Source organism: Lotus japonicus, chromosome 4, assembly GCF_012489685.1.
Source record: "Lotus japonicus ecotype B-129 chromosome 4, LjGifu_v1.2".
Taxonomy (NCBI): Eukaryota; Viridiplantae; Streptophyta; class Magnoliopsida; order Fabales; family Fabaceae; genus Lotus; species Lotus japonicus.
In genome coordinates this window covers 64213031-64239386 of record NC_080044.1, presented here as the reverse complement: position 1 = coordinate 64239386, position 26356 = coordinate 64213031, and the positions used below count along the sequence as shown (strand labels likewise).

Genomic DNA, 26356 nt, shown 5'->3' with positions numbered 1-26356 from the left:
CCAAAAAGAGATGGTGGAGAAGAAAGTTCCAAAACTATGGTCGAAACAGAGGAGGGTGCAATCGAGGATGATGGTGTGGAATTTGAGGGTGATGGGATTGAGTTGGATGGTGGTGACCAACTTGTTGATGATGAACAGATTGATGATGACACGCAAGTGGAAGATGATAGTAATTTGAGTAATATACCATCTCAATCTAATCTAGCAAATCAAGCTAAGGAGGCTACTGGTACATACGTAAATAATGGAAAAAAAGAGGTGGTGATTTTGGGGTGCAAGAGGGCGGGTGACTTGACTTCGGCATCGGCTCGTACGGGGTTTTCTCCTCCACTTAAGAAGTTGAACACAGACTCTGGATTGGGATTGGCGGGTTCTGCTCAGCAGGCCTGCCCACCTCAATGAGGATCTTGGCGTGGAACTGCCGCGGGCTTGGGAACCGGCGGGCAGTTAGGGCATTTAAAATGCTCATCCACTCAGAAGCTCCTGATGTTTGTTTTATTTTAGAGACTCGTTTGTTTACAGCAGAGATGTTACGGCAGAGGGGGGCGGGAGGCCTCTTTAATATATTTCCAGTTCAGTGTGCTGGTGCCAGACATTCTAGAGCTGGCGGGTTGTGTTTGTTTTGGCGTGATGGTATTGATGTGGGGATCATTAGCTCCTCTTTGAATCACATTCGTTTTTCCGTGACTGATGCGGACTCACATGCCTATATGGAATGTGTGGCGGTGTATGGTTTTCCAGAGGAGCGCAATAAATGGAGGACATGGGAAATGATTCAGAGACTAAAACCGGCGGACTCTATTCCTTGGTGCTGCTTTGGTGACTTTAATGATATCTTATCCCCTGATGATAAACTTGGATGGGATCCGCCGGATGTGGGGAGACTTCAAGAACACGCTTTGCTCCGTAGGGAGTGTGGATTAAATGAGGTGAATTACTCAGGGAACCGTTTTACATGGTCTAATAACAGGCATCCGGGTAACATAGAGGAGCGTCTTGATTATGCCATAATCAACAAGGCGTGGGAAGAATTGTGGCCAGTGACTTCAGTTTATAATAGAACGAGGTACAAATCTGACCATAGCCCGATTTTGGTGTATTGTGGGAATCGTAAGAGGGGGGTTGAGAAGAAGAGAGAGAGGAGATTCAGATTTGAGGAGTTGTGGTTACAACAGGGGGAGGCGTGTAGGGAGGTTGTGGATGGGGTGTGGGGGAGGCCATCATTGGGGATCACCCAGAAAATTACTGCGGTGGGTGAGGCTTTGGACAGTTGGGGGAGAGACGTTTTTGGGGATATTCCAAAGAAGATTTCGGAGGCGAGAGTTCTTCTCCAACGTCTCCAAAGACGGGTTCCGACTCAGGAGGTTCTCGACGAGATCAGGGCGACGGAGCGAGAGCTTGATGTGCTTTTGGAGCATGAGGAGATTATGTGGAGTCAGAGATCGAGAGCGACGTGGCTTCGCCATGGGGACCGTAATTCTCGTTTTTTCCATCAGAAAGCTTCCCAAAGGAGACGGCGTAATATGATTGAATGCATTCAGGATGCAAATGGGAGGGAAGTGGAGACGGATGAGGAGATTGCTCATGTGCTTCTTTCTTATTTTCAGGATCTCTTCACTTGCTCAAACCCGTCCGGGATTGAGGAGGCTGTGGCCTTAGTCGCTAATAGAGTCTCCCCGGCTCATCGGGAGACGCTTCTGGCAGCTTTCTCCCGTGAGGATATAGAGGAGGCTCTTTTTCAGATGCACCCAACCAAGGCTCCAGGGGCGGATGGATTACCAGCTTTATTCTATCAAAAATTTTGGGCTATAATTGGAGATGATGTCTCCCACTTTTGCTTGCAGGTGCTTCAGGGTAACATTGATCCAGGTATTGTGAATCAAACCTTGCTTGTTTTAATTCCTAAAATTAAAATACCTGAGCATGCTAGCCAATTCAGGCCCATTAGCCTTTGTAATGTTATCTTTAAGATTATCACAAAGTGCATTGCAAATAGGTTGAAGATTATTTTGCCTGATTTAATTTGTGAGTCGCAAAGTGCTTTTGTCCCTGGTAGGCTTATAACGGATAATGCGTTAATTGCCTTTGAATGCTTTCACTTTATGAAAAAGAGAATCCAGAGCCGGAATGGCATTATGGCACTCAAACTGGATATTTCTAAAGCATACGACCGGGTTGAGTGGCCTTTTCTTCAGTCTGTTATGACTTCTATGGGCTTCCCACTTTGTTGGGTGAACCTAATTATGCGATGTGTATCCTCTGTGAGTTTCTCTATTTTGCTTAACGGGAATAGACAGGCACCTTTTGCTCCTCATCGAGGGTTGCGACAAGGTGACCCTCTATCGCCCTACCTTTTTATTTTGTGTGGGGAAGTATTTTCTGCTATGATTAATAAAGCTGTTTTAAATTCCTCTTTGCATGGGGTTAAAATTTCTAGATCAGCTCCTGTGATCTCACATTTATTATTTGCAGACGACAGTGTTATTTTTGCTAGAGCAGATGTGCAAGAGGCGGAGTGTATTCGTAATATTCTCTCTTCCTATGAGAGGGCTTCAGGCCAAGCTATTAATCTTGATAAATCAATACTTTCAGTTAGCCGCAACGTGCCACAAAATTTTTTCCATGAGCTAAGACAGCTGCTAGGAGTAAAGGCAGTGGAAAACTTTGATAAGTATTTGGGGTTACCGACTATCATTGGAAAGTCGAAGTCCCAGATATTTCATTTTGTTAAGGAAAGAGTTTGGAAGAAGCTCAAAGGGTGGAAAGAGAGGTCTTTGTCGAGAGCGGGTCGTGAGGTACTTGTGAAAGCGGTGGTTCAAGCTATTCCGGCGTATGTGATGTCCTGCTTTGTTCTGCCGGATGGGCTTTGTGATCAGATTGAAGGAATGATTAGTAAATTCTATTGGGGGGGAGATGTTTCTAAAAGGAGTCTTCATTGGGTTTCATGGGACAAATTATGTCGCGCAAAAGATGAGGGTGGACTTGGTTTTCGGGATTTTAAATCTTTTAACTTGGCTCTTGTAGCAAAGAACTGGTGGAGGATTTATCATTTTCCAAATTCCTTGTTTAGCCGTGTTTTCAAGGCAGTATATTTTCCTAGTGGAGAGCTGAGAGGGGCTAAGAGAGGATATCGGCCCAGCTATGCTTGGTCTAGTATCTTGAAATCAAGTAGGATCTTTGAGAGGGGTGGAAGATGGAGACTTGGGAATGGACAATCGGTGAATATTTTGCATGATGCATGGCTCCCAAACGGTGCACCTTTGGTTTATCGTCAGGATCTTTTTGAGGAATTACACTTAAAAATGGTGTCAGACTTGTTAGTGAATGGTCGATGGAATGTGAGTTTGGTAGAGATGGTTTTTAACCCAGCCTCTGCAGCGGTTATTCTAGCGGTCCCTTTGCCTATTCAGAGCTGTGTTGATCGTCTTTTCTGGCCAGGTTCTCCTGATGGGTGGTATACCTCTAAAAGTGGCTATGAGTTTCTCAGGTTGGAGAATAGATCTTTGTTGGCATCGTTGTCTACAGCTGCTGTGGTGCCAGGTCCGTTTTGGACGCAGGTTTGGAAGGCTCACTCACTACCTCATTGCAAAGAGGTGATGTGGAGAGCTTGTGCGGGTTATCTTCCTGTGAGGACAGCTCTTCGTCGTCGGGGTCTGGACGTGGATCCGTCGTGTCCATGGTGTGGATTAGAGGAAGAAACTGAGGTACATGTTCTTCTCTCTTGTCCTGTGATTCAGCGTATCTGGTTTGCTATCATGGGGCTTGGGGTCACGGAGGATGCTCCACTCCATGTGGTGGTGGCCCGAATGTGGGATGGGGTGTGTGAGACGGTGGTGGACAAATTCATTACGGTGGTGTACGTGATTTGGGAGGCTCGGAATGCGTTGTTGTTTCAGAACCGTGAGTTATCCCTTGACCATGTCCTTGCTCGGGTCGCGTCTCTTGAGGCTTTGCCTCGGCCAGGAGCTTTGCAGCGCTCCCCTAGGGCGGAAGCGGCGGCATGGTCGCGCCCAGCGGTGGGGTGGATTAAGGTAAATGTTGATGCTTCCGTGCGGCGTGCTATGGCGGGATTTGGGATGGTGGCGAGGGATGAGGAAGGTGCTCTCCTGGCAGCTGCAACTTTAGCTCCGGTGATGATGCAATCAGCGGGACTAGCAGAGGCACTTTGCTTGCGGTGGGCGATGAGACTTGCTCTTGATCTTGGCTTCTTCTCAGTTTGCTTCGAGACGGATTCCTTGCAGCTTTATCAGTGGTGGCGTCGTCGAACTAGAGGCTCTTCTTACCTTGATTTGATTATTTCTGATTGTCGTACTTTAGCTTTATCTTTTGCAAACATTGATGTTTTGTTTGTTCGTCGTTCCGGTAACCGAGCCGCTGACTTTTTAGCCCGGGGGGCATCCTCTTTTTTGGTTTGGATAGAGGAGGGACCTCCTGGCCTTGATGCTTTTGTAACCTCTGATGCTATGGCTTCCATGCCTGTCTGATTTATGAGATCTATGTTTCTTTAAAAAAAAAATGTGTAAATTGTTAAGCTACATTTTCTACGGAGCGTTCTTTAAGTTTGACTTTATAAGTAATGAGAATTAGTGGCGTTTGAAAATGTGGAAGCAGTGTGAGGCACTGTTGGGGCCGGTGGGAACGTTTGTTTGTTTTTTTATATCAAATATTTATTGTATTTCTTTTCCCTTTCAAAATTAATTTCTATGCGCCGATAGTGTAAAAAGTTTTACACAGTTATTTAATCACATTCTTTTATTTTCTATTTTAAATAATATTAAATTTAAATTAGTTATGAACTCGTAAAACAGAGAGATCAGAGAGATGCGATTAAATAATTATGTAAAACTTATTTATACTATCAATTCATCTAAATTGATTTCTTCTCTTTTTATATCTTAAATATTAAACCCTATATTTCTTTAAAAGTTATCAAAAAACTTCAATTGAGTTGATTGGTTTGACTTTTCTTGATCCAAAGCCAATTCAACTTAAATCAATTCTTACAATACTCAAAATCTCAAATATATAATAAACTCCCCAAACATTTCTTTTTTACTTCTGGTTAAGTTAAATCAACTAATACAAGTAGTGACATCCCAAGTCATAATGAAAAAGACCAAAAGGAGAAACTAGGGTTGGCAATGGGCCCCGTGGGTGCGGGTTTGCCCATTCCCACACCCAAACTCAAACTTAACACCTAAACTCAAACTCAAACCCAAATTCAATATGGGTGCAAAAGTTAAACCCAAACCCAAACCCCTGAGTTTCGGGTTACCCGAACCAAAACCCAATGTGAGCACCGAACCGACAAAAAATAAAAAATATCAACCCAGAAACAACATGTACATAAGAGAACAACATGAGCATAAGCTGATTAAACCTCATTATCATTCCAATACAAAGGAAAAAATATAGTTCATGAACATAAGCTTACTTAGTAACTTAAAAAAACACTCTACTTAGTAGCTTTAATAGTATATATATAAGGGTTGGTAATTATATGCATAAGACTTCGGGTTTGGGTTTGGGTTTGTGTGCGAGTTTAATCAATCTCACACCCAAACTCAAACATGTTTTAAAATTTGGGTGAAACCCAAACCCGAACCCAAAGAAATCGGGTTTCGCCCATAATTTCGGGTCAGGTTCGGGTTGGACCCCGCGAATTTCGGTTTTCCTGTCATCTCTAGGAGAAACATATATTCTAATATTGATAACTTTGGTGAGAATGGGTGCCACCGTGCCATGGAAGTTGAGCGGAATTGCGGAAAGTTCCACTTTTCATGGAAGGTAATGTTAGAAAAATCATAAAGGTTGATATATGTGAACATGGGCATTCGTCAAACAAGAGTTCGTAATGATTTTTTAAAAGGACGGAGATATTAATTTTTTTTTTTTGAAATAGACGGAGATATTAATTAAAGCTTTTGGTTTGATTTTTATTCTGGGGGACGTTCAATTAGTGTGAAATAGTTAACTTTTTAAGTGCCCGTTTGATATGCTATATAGTATTAGGTCTGATAATATAATGTCTGATTGTATTAGATATGATAGAATAAGACCTGATAAAATTTTAATATTATACGGCGTTTGGTCATACATTGTATAATTTGGTGGTCACAGTAGTGGTGATATTGGAGGGTGATGATGGTGACGGTAATGGTGGATAGTGGTGGCGGCGATAGTGGTAGTAGTAGTGGCGGTAGCGGCGATGATGGCAAAATGGTGGAGAGTGGTGGTGGTGGTGGCAGTGGCGGTGGTGGTGGAGGTGAAGGTGGATGGTGGTGGCGGCGGCAATGGTGGTGGAGCGTGGTGGTGGCGGCGGGGGCAGTGCAGGGCGGTGGTGAAGGGTGGGTATAAGAGGGGATTGATGTATAATTAAACTTATACAATACAATGTGAACACCAAACAATGGATAAGCTCATAATGTATTGTATAAGCTTATATTATATATCATGTCTAATACGGCATACCAAACGTGTCCTAAAGCTACTTATCACTCATGTTTACTTTACATGTTTTTCTTTGAGCTGTGTTCTTAAAGTTGTGATTATAATACATCCTTTTATTTTATAAGAAAATATTATTTAATTTAAATAACAAGTTTTGATATTAAGTATATTTTGAAAAAAAAAAGATTTTTTAGGGGAAAATTTTGCATTTTATCATTCATTAACTATAACTAAACCACAGAAGAATTTACATAATCTAGCATCATTTGAGATCAAGGGAGAAATCCTTGTAGGAGCATTGTCAACCCAAACATGAAAATGAAAATGAAAATCAAGATGATCGAGCTACGACATCAACTCCAACATTAGATGTTCTTTATGAACTGAAGGAAGCTCCAAGAGACTTGTGGTCTTCTTATATCACATCCACATAAAGTATTCGGAGCTCCATGATACAGTTTGTCTCCACTTCCAACCTTTGAGAGCCGAGATCAATGGCCACTTCAAGGCACCACGCATTCCTAAAGCTTCCGCGACTGTAATCTCATTAGTAATTAGATGTAATTTCGACGTTGATGCCAAAGATTACCATCTTCATCTATATATAAAAACGACCCTATACCTGTGCCCATTTTTCTCCTACTGATGCATCAACATTTGCTTTTATTTTAGGTACATCAAATTGTAAAGATAAATTACAACATTTGTTTTGATAAAGCCACTCCTTAGTGCAAGCTAATATCAATTTACCCTTCAAGATGCCTAGGTACGTACACCTCAACAACCCAGATATCAATTATGATTCTTTCTATGGTGCAACGGCAACAAAATTTGTTTAATCTTATTTGCTTCAATGTTAGAAAAAATAGTATCAATTTTGTCCTCATTCCATTGCCCAGGATCTATATGGGTAGAATCGAACTTCAATTACTTAATTTTTTTTATTGACAAATATTAGTTGTTATTAATGTTAGTAAATTAGTTTTCCTTAGTACAAACCTTGTACTTCACCTTTCACTCTCTCAAACCTGTATGTCTTATATCTCTTACCACTTAGGGCCCGTTTGGTGTGACGTATAGTATAAGGCCTGATAGTATAAAACCAGATAGTATTAAGCCTGATAGTATAAGCCCTGACAAGTTTCTTATACTATACAACATTTGGTCATACACTGTATCACTTACCATATCGTTTAAATTCATGCAATTTTATATTTGGTGAAGTATTGAATAATGATAGATAATAAATGTGGTTATACGGTGGTGGTAGTGATAATACTGAATGTGGGGGTGGTGGTGGTGATGTCGACGACCTGGTGGTGGCGGCAACGGTAGGGTCGCGGTGGTGATGGTAGTGGAGGAGGACGGTGGTTGTGGTGGCAATAAGGTGTTGGTGTCGGTAGGACGGTGGTGGTGGTGGAGGAGAACGGTGGTTGTGGTGGCTGTAGGGTGTCGGTGGTGGTGGTGGCGGCGGCGGTAGGGTGGTTGAGGTGATGGTAGTGGAGGAGGACAATGGTAGTGGTGGCAGTAGGGTGTTGGTGGCGGTAGGGTGTTGGTGTTGGTAGGGTGGTGACGGTGGTGGTGGAGGATGGATAGTGGTGGTATCAGCGACAATGGCGGTGGTGGTGTCGGCGGTGGAGGACGATGGTTGTTGTGGCGGTTAGGTGGTGGCGCTAGTGTTGGTGGTGGCGCCGGCGATGGTAATGGTGGTGGAGGGTGGTGATGGTGGTGGTGGTGGAGAGCGGTGGTTGTGGTGGCCGTAGGGTGGTGGAGGCGACATTGGAGGATGGTGGCCGTCGCGGACTCACGGTAGTGGTGGTGGAGGGTGAATGGTGGAAGCAGTGGAGGGTGGTGGTGATGGTGACTTGTTGGTCAATTCGCAAGTGTACGAATACCTCCGGGTTTTAAAATATCGAACCACAGGGATTGTGAGTGAGAATTGTTGATTTAAGCCTAAAGTTTGCAAGTTCTTAAAGCAGTAAATTTCAAAGATTGGTTTTGATTGATTGTGACAAAAGATTTGCAAAAGAGCAATGATGAATAAGTTGTGAAAAACAAATGATGGGAAATTGCCTTGGGTTTTTGATCATCTAATCCATTTCAGTCCACCTATCCTATGCATGTGTAACCTTGATTTAACTCTTGTTGCTATAGCCTATGTATTTACTAGTTGATTCCTCACAAAAGTAACTCTCTCAAACTGAAAGATAAGCCCAATTCCTTGTGTACTTAAACATTCATAGGAGGTATGATAACATGTATATTCAGGCCAACAAAACCCTACCCTCACTCTATGCCTATAAGCAAGTATAGAAGGATCTACTCCAATTCATGTCCCTAAATCATAACAAATTTCCATTTGATTATAATCTAGCCTATAGCAAAGGTGCACCAAAGCTAAACATGCAATAAGGAATCGAAATACAAGATTGAATCAAGACTCATGCATAGAGATAGGATTTAACAAACTAAAATTTCATAGAATCTCTTAACCCAAAGCAAAAAGTAAACTAGCCACTCATGGCTAGTGGATTCATAAAGAAAATGTAAAGAAAACCTGAGAAAGAATACAAGTTGGAAGCCTCCCTTGGCCCCAAAGTTCTCCTCACCTCTCAAACTTGATCAAAAATGAGTGAAATGTCCAAAAGTTATCAAAGAAATTGGCCTAAGCCTTATTTATAGGCAAATTACACGAGACTGGGCGCTCAGGCGCCAATTGCATGTTGAAAAACATGCCTCTGGACCCTATTGGCGCCTAGGCGCTTAAGCTCGCCTGAAAATGACTTCTTGGCTTCTGAAACTCCTCTTTTCAATCCTCTTTAAGTTATTCATCAATTCCATGCTTCTTGACCTTCTTTCTCCTTCAGTTTCTGCTCTCCAAACCTAACCAACAAGTCAAGGAAGATTCTAGAAGCTCCAAGAGCTCATTAGCACAAGAGGTCCTTCATAAAACACAACAAAACCATGCAAGTCCTAAACTTTACTTAAAATGCAAGAAAACTACCTATAAAACTACTAAATTACCAAAACAAAATAAAGACTAAAGAAAAGAATAAAAATGCATGAAACACTACATGAGACTCAACAAAAAGACTCAAAACAAACACAAAAATGACCCTAAAAACACTACTAAAACAGGGTCATCATGACTTATACGTCAAATCTTATCAGAACTTATCTATCACCTACATGGTGGATTAAATAATACATCATTTTGATGTATAAGGGTGAGTTGATGGATAAGCTTATACAATACAATGTTTGCACAAAACAATGGATAAGCACATAATGTATTGTATAAGCTTATCCAATCATGCCTAATACAACATACCAAACGAGCCCTTAGTCAACGGACGAAGACGAAGTACTAAACTGTACTACTACATCAATCAAGTCGATTTATATCAATTTTCATTTAATTACCATTAGTATGCCCATATTAACTTCAATCTCAAAGAAATAAAATGCAGAATTTATTCCTATATATTCATATTCACACAGCCGCCACCACATAATTTACTCATGGAAAGAAAAAATAAAGCAAGAATAAAACAAAGTTGCAGATGAACTGAAAAATCTTTTTATTTTTGAAGAAAGATGAACTGAAAAATTAAAATTTATTGTAAAATGTCTAACCCCAAAAAAAAAACTGAATTTGTGATAAAATACAAGAGCAAAATAGAATCACACAAGTGAGACAACAATCATACTAGCTACGATCTCTCTAGAAGAAAAAAACCGCGGCGATTGTCATCCCCGTGCTGGCAACCACTCCAGCAGCACCAAGAGACACGGCGGCGGAGTCCTTAGGAGGAGGGGCAACAGTGGATGATGGTGAAGGAGTGGTGGATGATGGTGGTGAAGGAGTGGTGGATGATGAAGGGGGAGTAGCGGTGGATGAAGGAGGAGTGGCAGTGCTGCTGCCACCAGTGACATTGATGGAGAGCTTTTGACCGCCGAGGCAGTGGCCGGTAACGCCGCAGATGAAGTAATGAGCACCGGTATTGTTAATGGTGACTGTCACAGGTGAGGTGGTGTAAGTTGCAATTGGAGATGTTGAGTTGCAAGAATCATACTTTTCCTTTGTCACTTCCTCTACGTTGTGTGCACTTGCTGCGTAGTTGAACGCTGCATCACAAAATAACACATTCAAAGTCACTTTATATTCTACCTCACAAAATCATCAACCTTTTTATAAAATTCTTAAATTTTCTACACCATCCATATAAAATCACTACTTCCGATCTTAGATACAGTAACGATATATTAAATTTCTAGGTAGAGGATAAAATTCATATATATATATATGTTGGGGTTGATTGCAATGTAAGTCCCACATTGCTAATGAAGGAGAAAAAAGATCAACTTATGCATTTTGGAGAAGTCCCACATCGCTTACATTAGTGAGGGGTGAGAGGGTCCAAGACTATATATAGGGATCTCAAACTCCTTGTTTTAACGCACCAAAACACCAAAGATGTATCACCTGAAAACATTTTAAGTTTATATTTGTGTTTTCTTTTACTTTTATGCTCTTGTTTTAGAGCATTGTGAGATGTAGTTCAAATATTTACTTTGGAGAGTGCGGGTGTGGTTGAGAGTGAAGTCTATGTGTTGGTCTTGGGGTGTGGTTGAGAGTGAAGTCTATGTGTTGTAACAATTTTCACATGGTGTTTATTCTCTGGTTGTCGGTTTTGACAACGGCCGTGGTTTTTCTCCGGTTTTGGAGTTTCCACGTTATATTCTTGTGTTGTTGATTGCGCTCCAGGTTTATTTTACTTCTTCAGCTTTGTTATTTCCTAACAATATCATGTTATTTTAAACACTTAATTTTGTTGTTGTTGTGAGAACCGCTAATTCGCAGATAATTGTACTAAGCAATAAACAATCAGTGACGAAATATGCTTAATTGCAGTCAGAGGATTTTTTAACGATAATAACTCTTTTAATTTGTGAACTATTTTTCTTAGTTGACGGTAAATATATAAAGTATTTTTTTATGTGACTTACCGAGAGTGTCACCGACGGAGAAAGTTTTGTTAGCAGCCCAGTTGGTGTAGAATGAAGCGCCGCCGGTAGGGATGGTCCAGCCGGTGGAGTCACCCACAAAGTGTCTGGTCTGAGCTGATGCGGCGTGGAACAAGGTGGTTGCAGCAAGAAGCGCAAGGAGGAGAGCGTTCATGTTCTTTGCCATGGTTGTGTGTTCTTAAGTTCAGGTTGCCCCTGTTTGCTAAGAGACTTAGACTAAGCTCTGTTTGTGTGTGTTATTTTTCTATGTTCTGCTTGCTATGCTTTGAAGCAGTTTGTTGTTGGTATATATTTATAGAGAAAGTAGATAGAGTGACAACATGGGTAGAAGGGTAAAGTTATCAAACAAACGATCCTATCTTATTTTTTAAATTTAACTGATAAATTTTTATCTTTTATCATCTGATTAGAAGTAGATTAATTTATAAGAATAAAAAATTAACTCTACTTTTGAAACAAAAAATTATCTCTATTGAATTTAAAAATAGGTTCACTCGACAAAAAATGAAAATTTTAATACATTATTAATTTTTTAAAAATATAATTTGAAAAATTAATCTACATTTTAGTTTTCAAAGGAAAAAATTATCTATTTCTTATTATTCATATCACATTTTATCATTATCTTTCTGATGTACCAAAAAATCTCAAGCCAAAATCTAGAATAAAAATCTATTGTTCTCTAATCTTATTTTACTCTTACCAACTCTTTTATCTTATCTTTCTTTATCTTAACTAGTAAATAAGACTTTCGAAAAAAATAGTATATAAGATGTATTAATGTGTAAATTATTAAGCAGCTTCTTCGATATCTAACGAAAAAAAATTATTAAGCCGCATTCCTCATTTTTCTACGGAGCCTTGTTTAAGTTTGATTTTACAAGTAGTTAGAACTAACGGCTTATGAAAATGTGGAACTATGAGGCATTGTTGGGGTGGGAACTTTTTTAATATATATCAAACTAGTATTTTTACCCGTGCGATGCACGGGATTATTCATTTTTATTTATCGTGTGTATTTTTTCATTCTAAATTTGTGTTTTTTAAATTTTTATAGAAAGGAAATTTATTATGAATTAAAAAAATATTAATCATAGATATAAGCAAACATAAATTTTTCTTCTATTTCGAGTGATGAATGTATTTGTTTTTATTTTGCAGAAACGCAATAATTTATGAGTTTTGATTAAAAATGTACTCACCACCGTGTTGCATAAGAAGTCTTCGTCTATCTTTACCATCACTTAAATACTCTTAAGTTTTTTCTCAAACAAACTATGCCCTTAATAGCAAAAAGTCCTCTAAGATTGTTAGCAGTACTGCAATTAATGCAAAGTTTCTATTACTTCACCCGTTTATTCTTTATATTCTTCAAGTAAGCTCATCGTATAGCACACATCCTTAATGTGTCATTTGTAACTTCATATAATTTTCTTAAGTTTGAAAATGAATGAGCCTTTTTGTAAAATTTAGCAATAACCTCAGATAATATTCACTTTTTTATAGCATTTAATTTCTCAAAATCTGTGGTTTTTTTTGCTACATTTATCAAAAGAAATTTTATGAATTAAAAGTATACAAATAAATTTAGATAAATAAATCATAAATTTGAAAGTTTTTTTTACCGTAAAAACCCATGAAAAGAAAAAACTCTATTTGTAAACCATGAAAGATTAGGAAGACTCAATTATACATGGAAACTGTCTAATATAAAGTAAGATGGAATCAAGAGGAAATCATTACAAAAATGAAGGAGCAAGTTATAGCACATTTAGACATTTTAAGCTAAAATATCAGTATCTAACATCTGGGTATATGTACCTGTAAAATGATTAAAAGTTCGAGCCTTTATTCAATGTAGATACGTTAACACGGACTATATAATTAAAAACCATTTAATTTAATACTTATATAGTTGCAAGGAAAAGGGATAATGAGAAGGTTATTTTCTACATTGATATAATATTAAATCCCTCATCTTTATCTTTTATGGATTCATATTACTATTAGTTATCATTAACTAATAATTCAATAAACCAAAACTGACTTAAAAAACAAACCAAAACTAACTTTGTGTGCCCTATGGAATTTCCTATCTCATATGAACCAAATAATAATAAATAATTTTTATATATTTTGAGATAAATAGAAGAAGGATATAACATGACATTAATGGGAGGATTGAAACCGTCAAATAGAATTTTAAGGGGAAGAGATAGTGAGAAGGTCATTTTTGCATCGATATCATATTTAATATTAAAATATTCTCTTCAACTTATGTGCATTTATTATCCATTTGCATGACTCACTCAAATCCTACGACAATCATGTACTTTGTAATTCCCTAATTGATATTAATTAATTCATAATAAGTAACCACTAAATTATATACTTAAAAACATTTAAATGACACAATTGGAGATGAAAGATTTTTTGCAGTTGAGCCAATTAATTTAGCATTAAGACCGGTAATATTGATCTTCAATTTAAGCAATATAGAATTGTAAATATTATCATAAAAACACGATGATATGAATTCCCTGATAGTAGCTAGCAGCATAAGCAAGCATTTCAACTCACACTTGAGTGATTAGGTCGCACATCACTTTTTACCTCCCAACTTTTATCCTCTCTTGGCTTTCTTATATAGGAAAGACAGATATGTAGACATATAAGTGAATTAAATTTGTGAGAGATGTTTTATCTAATTCTATTGTCTAGTTTTTCGCCTATGTTTCTATCTGCTGTGCTTAGTATCCACTATGAAATTACTTAGCTCAGCAACTTAAAAATTTGAGCTCATGGTTTGGAGCCCCATATATTTTGTGTTTTTGTCCTTTATATTAAGATTTTTATTTTATATTAATAATATTTTTATCAATTTTTCATTTTACTTTTTTTTTATTTTAAAAATGACATTGTTAATTTCTAAATTAATTGATTTTTTAATTGATATTTATTTTACAAACAAAATGACATTCATTATTTCATTTCATTTTAAGAATAGTAATTTGATTTTATGAATTCTATATAATTGTAAGCACATGTAAGTAGAATTGTAGAAGTTTAAAGGTTTTGGCCTATGGGTTGTATTCTTTAGTTTTGGTCATCATTAGGAGCTTTGAAGTGGGTTGTAAACTCAATCTTTCCTGTTTTAAATTTTTCAACTTCTACATAACTTCTAAGTAAAAAAAGATATAAATTCATACAATTTAATCACTATTTTTGTAAGTATATATGAATTCTAGTTATAACAATAAAAAAATAACCGGTACAAATATTAAATCGAGGCACCTATTTTATGACAAACTTACCTTTTAATTTTGTGCCTTTAGTGGGCCTAGTATTTCCGACAATGACACTAATTTTTTTATTTAAATATATGTGTGTGTGCACGCGCATGTGTATAATGTTTGAAGACTAATTTTTACAATATTTTTATAAAATTTTATTTTATTTTTATCTAACAATTAAATTGTTATTTTTTAAACTAATTTATTCTTGAATTTTATATTTTTTTAATTTATAACCTAAATGAAGTACCATGCAAAGAAAATTAAATTTTATAACATCTATATATGTATGTGAATGGAATTATATAAGTGAAAAAGTCTATGAATAAAATTATTTATGTTAGCGTTATCATTAGACAATTTGAAGTGAGATTTAAATTCAATCTTTAAAGTTTATATTTTTCTAACTTCTATATAATCCCTAAAGTATATTAATGTGTTTCTTTTTCATATTCACATGTGTTTTTCTTTCCCATGCTAAAATTTTACTTTTGGGTGCTTTATTGGATAATAGTTGCAAAATAGGAACCAAGGTGTCAATGTTTGTTCCATCAAAAGCCCGGAGAGTTTCCATCCTCAGTAACAACCATTGTATGGCTCCTTCCAGCTCCGACTTGAACAAATTTATATCTTCAACTCTAATGTAAATTTACTAAAACCAAATATAATGATAAAAGAAGAAATTACAAACAGACACAAAATCAACCTTTAAATTGAAAATGGGAAAGGATAAGTCAAACACGGAAATCGAAATTTAATATGAATTTTGAGATTAGAAATACACACACATACAACTTTAACAGAGAATTTCCTCACAGCATTTGTCATCCAGACAATAAACCAAAAAACCAGACAATTAATACACAATGCATAGGGCAGTAAATTTTCCTTCACACACCAATTTAGAATTTAATACACAATGCATAGATTACATAATATGGCAGCAAGTATACTAATGAGAAAACATAATGTCATTACTCATGAAGGATCTAACAGAGGCAAAATAAAACATAGTAGGGAAAACAAAAACAAAAACAGAGTAGAGGCATACTTTTTAATGGATTCAGTCATCCTGCAAGTTGTTTTTTTATATGTCATCATCTTTTCACATCATCATCATGATGCGTATACACCCCATTGAAAATTAAAAGCTATAAAATAGGAATAAGTAAAACCAAAACTTGATTATGACAAAAGATAAAGGAAACAAAGGAAAGACATTAGTACTTAAATATATGAAATGAAACAAAGAAAATTATCAAACATTAAGGTGATACCTAAAGTTGAACATCATCAAGTAAACCACATCTTCCTTCGTTGAGAGTAGGGCTTGCAAGCATGGTTAAATGCCAAGGGAAAAAAGAGTAATTCAGCAAGCAATGAGTTAAAAAAGGAAACACATAAACCAAGAACAAAAGAATGCAATTGATGGCAAAGATGGTTTTGATGTGAGAAAGATTATTGAAATATGAAACTAAAAATAATCAAATGACTAAAGCATAGGTGACTGAGTCATACCTTGATGTCGAAATCGGCGCATGTGGTGCAGAGGGATGGTATAATGATGCTTCTATATTGTGTGTGCTTTGATGTGAGGAAAACTTGTTTAAGAGATTTTATAGGGAAATAGTTGAAGCTGAAGATGTGGGTGATAAGGTGGAGCTTGAGAAGGTGGAAGAGGAAGAAACTATGTGAATTAAATTTGTTGGAAGGTGGAAGATATTTGAAGCTCAAAAGGTTGATGAGAAGTTGTAACTGCTAAATGTGGAAGAGGAAGAGAAATTAACGTTTGAAAGAAGGGCAAAAACCAATAACATTGGAGATGCAATCAACGGCCCTGATCCAATCTAACGAAAATAAGTAGTATTTTACACAAATGTCCATGCTTAATTTGACAGTTGTGTACAATGAATTACTAAATGACAAGGTAGCCCTTAAGGTAGCAAAAACTCTCCCTTTATATATAGTATAGATAGATAGATATTCATTACAGTGTATTACTTTTTATATTTCTATATCTTAAATGAGAAATAAGATGCTGCACATGAGAATGTAAAGTTTTTTTATATCATCAACCAATTAGATTATAAGAATGTGTCACGTTAATTAATGAAATTACATTTTAAAAAAGGTTTTCTCACATCCTCAAAGTCAGATTGGTTGACAGTGTACAATTTTTTTACACCGTCAGTGCATAGAAATTAAACTCATCTAAAATATTAAACCCTATATATTTATTTGAATGTTAATATTAACTTCAATTAAATTGATTTAAAAAAAAAAACTTCAATTGAATTGAGTAGGTTGTCCTTTTTTTTTTAAATTGGGTTGACTTTTCTTGATCCAAAGCCAATTCAACTTAAATCAGTTCCCTTACAATACTCAAAATCTCAAATATATATTAAACTCCCCAAACATTTCTTGTTTACTTCTGATTAAGTTTCTATTTTTAAGAACTTCTTATAAAGTTTTTTGTTTTTTTTAAATTAACTTCTGATTAAGTTTTTTTATACGAATGCACATGCGGTCAGCCCTCAACAAATCAGCTACATTATCCACAAGGTCATCTCAAACCAAGCTAGCTAAAGTAGATGACGCTCTGAGCTTGGCTAAGAAATCTGCCACAGCATTCCCTTCCCGGAGAAGGTGATGGCTATGAACAATCCAATCTTGACGGAGTAAGCATTTAATCTTATAAATGATAGCCGCATAGGAGTGGAAGACTAGAGGGTCCTTAGACAGCAAACTCAACGCCAAAGTAGAATCTGAGAACAAACCAACACGTCTAAAATCACAATCCCAACAGAGGCGCAATCCATGCAAAATAGCCAACAGCTCCGCCCGGAGACTATCTGAAATACCAATAAAACCAGCAAACCCAAAAAGTCAAATACCTTTCTGAGACCGCACCACACCACCATATCCAAAGGGTCTTGGGTTTCCCAATGAGCTCTCATTCGTATTCAAAGCGACAAAACCCTCCCGTGTTGGTTGCCAACGAACCCAACGCACAACCGTCTGAGAAGAAGGACGATGATAAACACTACCTATAAGGACCCATAGTGACCGAGCCTCCCGAACCACATGATGCACAACCTGCACATTCCCTGTGAAAATGAACCGACAACGGGTCTTCTAAATTATCCAAGCTGTGGCTACAACAATGGTCAAGCTAAACTAAGGCATCTGGAAGGACTGAGGAGGGAGAACGAAACCTATGGCGTGCCAAACCCGACGTGCTTCAGGACAGCCACGAATGGTATGCAAGAGAGTCTTGTCGGCCCCATGGCAGCGAACACAACGACCATCATGGCCTGGAAGGTGGCGGTGCGCTACGAGAGCCTCGGTAGGCACAGCAATATGAAGGACCTACCACATAAAATAATGAATGTTCTCTGGAATCTGCAGACGCCTAATCGCTGCCCAGTCATGCAACAGACTTGTTGGTGGACCTGGCAGCGCTGCATTCTGAGTATCCCGCAACCAAGCATAGCCCCCCTCTAACAGTGTACAACCCATCCAACATCTGGCTCCAAATCAAACAATTTTAAGTGGATTCATCAAGGAAAATATTCGTGAAACCGAGCAAGTAATGGGCCACCACCTCTGGAAGAACTGTGTTCAGTAGTTGTAAATTAAACCGTCCATCAGAAATCAGCTCCCTTATGGTGAAACCAGTATCGTGGATATCAACATAAGATACCAAATCACAGAGCCTACCCATAGGAGACCAACTATCATACCAAAAAGAGGAGCTCCCATCACTAAATCTCACTGCAAACCCACCTTTTAATATACTTTTAACTTTCATAATTGACCGCCAAAAATAAGACCCATCCGCATTTTCACAAGTGAGAATTGAATGTCCAGCCACATGGTGATGATCCTCAATAATCCGAACCCATAATTTATCCTCATTCTGCAACAGACTCCAGAGTTGTTTCCTCAACATAGCCACATTGGTCATGCGAGAACTACGGACGCCAAGACCTCCCTGAATTTTTGGCTTAGTGATCATGTCTCATCCCACCAAAGGAATACCTCTGTTGTTCCCATTCCCCCATGGAAACCGTCGAACAACAACATCAAGTTGATCACAGACACTCTGAGGGTGCCATTTAAGCTGCATTACATACACTGGAATGGATGATAGGACTAATTTAGCAAGTGTGAGATGTGCATGCTTGGTCAACAGATTAGCCTTCCAAGAGGCTAGTTTAGCAGTCACACGGTCAATGATAAAAGTGAAATCCTCCTTCCTGACCCTGCTTTGGTGGATTTGGAACCCCAAGTACCTCCCAATATTATCTGTAAAAGGAATGTATGTAATGGCAGTAATACACTCTTTTAATGCACCATGCACACACCAAGAAGCAAATGCCCTCGATTTTGCCACATTAATCTTCAGAGACGAAGCACCACATAACTCTTCCAATACACGATGAATAATCCTGATCTGCGAGACCTCAGCCTTGGCAAAGAAAAGGACATCATCTACAAAAAAAAAACAAATGAGATATACCTGGCCCCCTTCCAACGACCATCACTAACCTCATGATGAATCATATGGGTAAGACGCTCCATACAAAGCACAAATAAATAGGGGAGAGAGGGTCCCCCTGCAGAAGGTCTCTCGTGGCACCAAAAGGAGGAAGGCGGGCCGCGTTCCAAATAATAGAGAGGGATGAGGAGTACACACAATGCCTAATCAGAGTGACAATTGAAGGAGGAAAACCAAACTCCGCCAAAGTATCCTGCAGAAAAGCCCAATCCACCCGATCATAAGCTTTTTCCAAATCCATCTTAAACGCCTCTTGAAAAATTATTGCATTATCAGAGGTCCCTCTCCCAGGGATAAAGCTACTCTGTAACGGCCCCACAATATCCTGCAGGCAAGGCTGCAGGCGAAGGACCAACACCTTTGTAATGATTTTATAGAGGGCATTACAAAGGATAATGGGGCGTAGCTCACGAAAAGATGAAGGGACATCTACCTTGGGAATAAGAGCTACCAAAGTGTCCGAAATAGACCTATCAAAGCTCCCTGTTACAAAAGCGTCTCTAACCAAATGCCAAACATTATCTCCAATAATGTGTCAACAAGATTTAAAGAAGATAGCATGGAATTCATCTGGACCAGGTGCCTTGAAAGAGCTCATAGTGGAAACAGCCTCCCAAACCTCCTGCTTAGTCACTTGATCCGCAAGCCGGGCAACATGATCAGAACCCATCTCAGGACAAATGTATGTAGAAGCATCCAAAGGACACATGGTAGAAGAAGAGCAGAACAAGTCCTTTAAAAAACGAATCGCCTCTCGCTGCAAAAGCTAGTCACCCATGCACATCTCTCCCGAATGTAAAGCAAGTGCATGACTCTTATTCCTCCTCCGTCGAATGAGAGTTTTGGTATGGAAATATCTCGTATTCCGACTCCCAAAGAGAGCCAGTTGCTCCCTAGACTTCTGAAACCAGTGCACCTCCTCTTGAGCAAGAGTATGCTCTAGCTCCACCTGAAGCTGATTATGCAACAAGGACTTCTGACGGACAGTTTAGCCGATAGAAAAAGAGAAGCCTACCCTTATTATTTTTTTTTGGGTACATCGAATCGGAAAGATAAATTACAATATTTATTTTGATAAAACCACTCCTTAGTGCAAGCTAATATGATATTACAAACTTTCACTTTCAAGACGTCTGGGTACACCTCAACAACATAGATATCAATTATGATCCTCTCTATGGCGCAAAGGGCAGCAAAATTTGCTTAATCTTATTTGCTTCAAAGTTAGAAAAAACATTATCTAAGTTCAATCACTTGCTTGCATAACATATAGAATCGAACTTTATCACTTATTTACTTAATGGACGAGGTACTAAACTACTACTTCAATTAACTCGATTTATATCAATTTTCATTTAATTACCATTAGTATTCCCATTAACTTCTATCTCAAAGAAATAAAATGCAGAATTCATTACTATATTACCATATCACACAGACGCCACCACATAATTTACTCATGGAAAGAAAAAATTATAGCAAGATAAAAACAAAGTTGCAGTCGAACTGAAAAATCAAAATTTATTGTATAATGTATAACCAAAAAAAAAGTGAGATGAAATATAACAAGAGCAACAAAATGAATCACACAACAATCATACAAGCTACGATCTCTCATCTCTCTAGAAGAAAAAAACCGCGGCCATTGTCATCACCGTGCTGGCAGCCACTCCGGCAGCACTGAGAGACATGGCGGCGGAGTCCTTAGGAGGAGGGGTAACGGTGGATGATGGTGAAGGAGTGGTGGATGATGAAGGCGGAGTAGCGGTGGAGGAAGGAGGAGGGGCGGTGCTGCTGCCACCGGTGACATTGATGGAGAGCTTTTGACCGCCGAGGCAGTGGCCGGGAGCGCCGCAGATGAAGTAATGAGCACCGGTTTTGTTAATGGTCACTGTCACAGGTGGGGTGGTGTAAGTTGCAATTGGAGATGTTGAATTGCAAGAATCATACTTTTCCTTTGTCACTTCCTCCACGTTGTGTGCACTTGCTGCGTAGTTGAACACTGCATCACAAAATAACACATTCAAATTAAAGTCACTTTTTATTCAATCTCACAAAATCATCAACCTTTTTATAAAATTCTTAAATTTTCTACACCATTCATATAAAATCACCACTTCAGATATTAGATACAGAGATGATATATTCAATTACTATGTAGGAGGACAAAATTCTTTTTTATATATATATATATATATATCATGTTATATATTTTAAACACTTAATTTTTTGGTTGTGAGAACCTCTAATTCGCAGATAATTATACTAAGCAATAAATTATCATATCGGTGATAAAATATGCTTAATTGCAGTAAGAGGATATTTAAACTGTATTAAATTTTTTAATGTGTGAATCATATTTTTCTTAATCCGTTGGTAAATAAAGTTTTTTTTTTATGTAACTTACCGAGAGTGTCGCCAACGCAGAAAGATTTGTTGGCAGCCCAGTTGGTGTAGAATGAAGCGCCGCTGGTAGGGATGGTCCAGCCGGTGGAATCACCCACAACGTGTCTGGTCTGAGCTGATGAAGAGTGGAACAAGGTGGTTGCTGCAAGAAGCGCAAGGAGGAGAGTGGTCATGTTCCTTGCCATGGTTGTGTTGTGTTCTTAATTAAGTTCAGGTTGCCCCTGTTTGCTAAGAGACTAAGACTAAAAACCTCTGTTTGTGTGTGTTGCTTTGAATGAAAGCAAGAAAGAATTGAAGGTAGAAAAAGCAGTGTCTTCTGTTGGTATTTATAGAGAAAGTAGATAGAGTGATAATGCGGTTAGAAGGGTCAGTGATTTCACTCGAGCAAACAAACAATCCTATCTTATTTTTTAAATTTAATTGATAAATTTTTATCTTTTATCATCTGATTAAAAGTAGATTAATTTATAAGAAGAAATATATTAACTTTATTGAATTTAAAAAAAAGGAATTCATTTGACAAAAAATAAAAATTTTAATTCATTAATAATTTTTAAAAAAATGATTTTAAAAATTAATCTGCATTTTAGTTTTGAAAGGAAAAATTTATCTATATATTTCTTATTATTCATATCACATTCTATCATTATCTATAATCCATGTTAAACAAAATCTAAAATAAGAATCTATTGTTATCTGATCTTATTTTACTCTTACTCTTTCACCTTATCTTTCTTTATCTTAATAAGATGCATTAATGTGTAAATTAAATTATTAAGCCGCATTTTTCTACGGAGCCTTGTTCTAAGTTTGACTTTACAAGTAATGAGAATTAATGGCGTTTGAAAATGTGGAAGTGTGAGGCATTGTTGGCCTTGTGATTTTTTTTTTTTGACAGTATGAATAATTTTTCTCCCAGATTCGAACCTGGGTCTTGTCTCCAAAGGGGAAGACCCTATCCATTTGAACTAGTTGTGATTTATTATTATCTCAAATATTCATTGCATTTCTTTTTCTCTTTCTATATGTTAAATATTAAACCAAAAAAAAAACTCCCCAAACATTTATTTTTTACTTCTGGTTAAGTGAAATCAACTGATAAGTAACATCCCAAGTCAAAATAAATAAGACCAAGAGGAGAAACATGCTAATATTGATCACTTTTGTGAGAATGGGTGCCATGGAAGTTGAGCGGAAAATTCCACTTTTCATGGAAGGTAATGTTAGAAAAATCATAAAGTTGAGATATGTGGAGATGGGAATTCGTCAAACAAGAGTTCATAATGAGTTTTCTAAAAGGACGGCGATATTAATGGAAGCCGTATTGCTTCCTCCAAATTGCGGATTCAAGGTTTTTTAGTTGTTATTCGAAACCCCGTATTTATTTGCATCTAAATTTGTAAACTCAAAAAAATAATCTTTATAATATTTTTTTCTCGCACTTTGAAAGTGCGACTAAAACGCACTTTAAAAGTGTGTCCATCGCGAATTTTGAAAGTGCGTCATGGACGCACTTTAAACGTGCGTTTTATTCGCACTTTTACAGTGCGAGCGGAACGCATAAATTTCTTTTATTTTTCTCATTTAATTTCTATAAGGAATCTGAGACTCTCACTTCTAAGTTAAGGTAGTAGAATTATTCTGAGCTTATATATGGAGTCACCTTCTAGCAGTCGCTTCACAATCAAGAGCGGTGCGGTTTCCAATGACACCCTTTAGAAATTGATCATAGACCTCCCGCAGCCAACTCACATGTTCCCTAACTCTCATCACTTGAGCTATCATTCGGAGACATATATGATGCCCATTTGAATCAAGAATATCATATGTATTTTTTTTTTTATGCTCCGTACCTATTTAAATAATACTCTTTAGTTTATTTTTGAAATAAAAAAACTACATTATAGATTATACAAGTTCATTATGAAAAAAATTATGACAAAACGGATGGAATCCCTTCACTTTAAGATTTCTTTTTTTAATTTGTTTTTTTAGAATATGACATGTATGGTTATTCAGTATTTTAAGTTCTTTAAAATAACAAAAAATTACACATATTAATTTTTGAGAGAGATTTACAAATCAGTACTCAGTAGCATTAAAAAATTATTCATGTCCCTGAATGATAGCTCAAGTGACCGGTAAGAGTTAGGGGACATATATGTTGAGTAGAAGAGTTTATAATCAATCTCTAGAGAGTGCAATTTATCAAAAGATGTTATAAAAAAACTATTCATCATTAGGAGGTGGGATTTTGGGTAGGTGGCATGCCAAAAACCGAGAGACAATTACAATATCTAGTTCATACCCCGCACGAGGAAAGTAATTTTAAAATTATTAAAATATAATTTACAATAATTATTTTTAAGTTAATTTATGTTATAGATTTAAAGTTTAAGAAGATAAATTTTTAATATTTAGACATTAAAGTATAATCTTTTTAATAAATATTATTAAATTTAATATATAAATATTATGCTTAATTCCAGTTTGGGTCTTTGATGTTTCAGAAATGCACGATTTGCGTTCCTCGTGTTTAAAACGTGCGGTCAAGCTCCTTGACGTTTCTAAAACGTGTGATCGAAGCCCTTCCATCGATATATGTTTGGTTCCGTCTGTTGACCAAACGGAGCTGTGTCCACGTGTAATAAAACGAGCGAATTTACTCCTGATGTTTCATCTTTGTGCAATTTACCTCCCTAATGTTTAAAACTAGCGAATTTACTCCCTGATGTTTCAATAAAATTTAAAATAAAACAATTAATTAAAAAACTAAATAATATCAAAATATAACTAAATATAAATTATAAAAAATTCAAATCAGTTCATCTTTTTCACCTGTAATCTCACTCTCTTCACCATAGCCATAACCACCAAGGTCTACCATATACAACCAACCCCAAACCACCACATCTTCCTTCTGAACTCACTATCTTCTTCTCCTCCTTTAGATCTGAACCTGCTATTCTCCATTACAAAACCCACATCTACAAAATCGACATCAATTTTTCCTGTTCAAATCCCTAAATCCCAGCTCTCACAACTTCAGTGAGGACATCATCCTTAAACATGTAGAACGCCACTCCTAGTATGCTCACAAGGAACGCTATCACCTCCTGCAAATCCCCTAGTTCCACTCTCCTTTCTGGGTTTCGTTGCTTTGATGATTTCTGGGTTTTCTGGGTAGTAACTGATGGCTTACTGCAAATCTGGATGTGGCTCTGAGGTTTTGCAATGACCACGAATTTCAGCCAGAGAGGGCAACGATGATTCTGAAAGATGAATGGGTGGCTAAATCTGATGAGATGAAAAAGGCTTATCCCTCTCTAAATTTTATGGGGTTTTACCTCCTCCCATCTTTCTGGATTTCTGGTTTCTTGCATTATTTATGTGTTTTTTGTTTGTGCTGGATCTGTTTTTTCATAAAAGATGGAGATAAATGTGTGTGTTTGAAAGTGGAAGATGAACTAGGGAGAAAATTGTTATTACTATTCTTGATAAATGTGTTGTTTTGTTAACGAACATGAATTGAAGATTCAATTTGTTTTTCTTGAATTGTTGTTGATTTGAATCTGTTTTAGGTTGTGTTACTTTGATAATGAATGATTTGTTTTCATTCAAGATTAATGATATGTTTTTTTTTTTTCTGAAACAGATTAATGGTCTTTTTTTTGTTACAATCTGTTAAAGATTAAAGATTTATTTTTTGAAATTCTATTTTTAAACATTTGGGGGGCAAATTGCACAAAGATGAAAGATCAGAGAGTAAATTCGCTCGTTTTATTACACGTGGACGCAACTCTGTTTGGTCAACAGACAGAACCAAACAGATATGGACGGAAGGTGTAACACCCCAATTTCTCAACTGAGGAGTCACATTAGTAACCTAACAAAGTCTAAGGACTATTTCGTAATCCTAAGAAAACACGATAATTTTTTTTCCTTTTCAAAACATCTAAACACAGTTTAATACATAACATAGTCTTAATTAAACAACCCGTTCCCGACATATAATAATAGTGTCTTACAATATCATAAGCAAGTTTCCAAAATAAGTACGCACACTTAAACAGTGGCGAAATAAGGTTTAACAACAGAGTTTTTAGATGGAGAAAGAAACTCAGACATAGTCCTCCAAAAAGAAAGAAGCAACTGCTTCAACCACCTTTACTCGACCGCCCACGGTCACGATCTCCAACTCGAACAGCTAAACTTCAGCGGAAGGCTCTCCATCGCCTAATAGCGTTAAGCGCCCAAACAACAAGTAGCAAATAGAAAGGGTTAACTCCATGCAACTACCACGTATAAAGGAGAAAATCATGCTATTCAAATTTAATTACCTAGCATGGTAAATATACTAGCAACTTAAGTTAATCCAGATATCAACAAAACCAGCAATATAACTAAACTCATATATCAACAACTAAACATAGATTAGCTCAGATAATAATAACCTCAACAATATAACATCAAATCAGATATCAATAAACCAATAACTAAAATCCAACAACATAGGGTCAGGTGTTAGTTCCCTATAATGCAACTATATGCTTCTACCAAAATGGATCGATCAGCAACGTCTCTCAAGACGGGACGATCACATGGGACAATCACCACC

General features: G+C 37.1%; 3 protein-coding genes across 3 annotated transcripts; 1 reads left to right on the top strand and 2 right to left on the bottom strand.

Moving 5' to 3' along the window:
• Positions 1-398: 398 nt before the first annotated feature.
• Positions 399-4484, top strand: LOC130713148 (uncharacterized). The gene has a single exon (XM_057562944.1). The coding sequence runs from the start codon at positions 399-401 to the stop codon at positions 4482-4484; it is 4086 nt and encodes a 1361-aa protein (XP_057418927.1).
• Positions 4485-10015: 5531 nt separating this feature from the next.
• Positions 10016-11809, bottom strand: LOC130710269 (mavicyanin-like). The gene is made up of 2 exons (XM_057559470.1): positions 11461-11809; positions 10016-10578 (listed from the first exon to the last, which is right to left on the bottom strand). The coding sequence occupies exons 1-2, from the start codon at positions 11642-11644 to the stop codon at positions 10175-10177; spliced, it is 588 nt and encodes a 195-aa protein (XP_057415453.1). The 5' UTR covers positions 11645-11809; the 3' UTR covers positions 10016-10174.
• Positions 11810-20813: 9004 nt separating this feature from the next.
• On the bottom strand, positions 20814-22054 carry LOC130710270 (mavicyanin-like). The gene is made up of 2 exons (XM_057559471.1): positions 21740-22054; positions 20814-21334 (listed from the first exon to the last, which is right to left on the bottom strand). Exons 1-2 carry the CDS (start codon positions 21921-21923, stop codon positions 20955-20957), a joined length of 564 nt encoding a protein of 187 aa, XP_057415454.1. The 5' UTR covers positions 21924-22054; the 3' UTR covers positions 20814-20954.
• Between the last annotated feature and the right edge of the window lie 4302 nt (positions 22055-26356).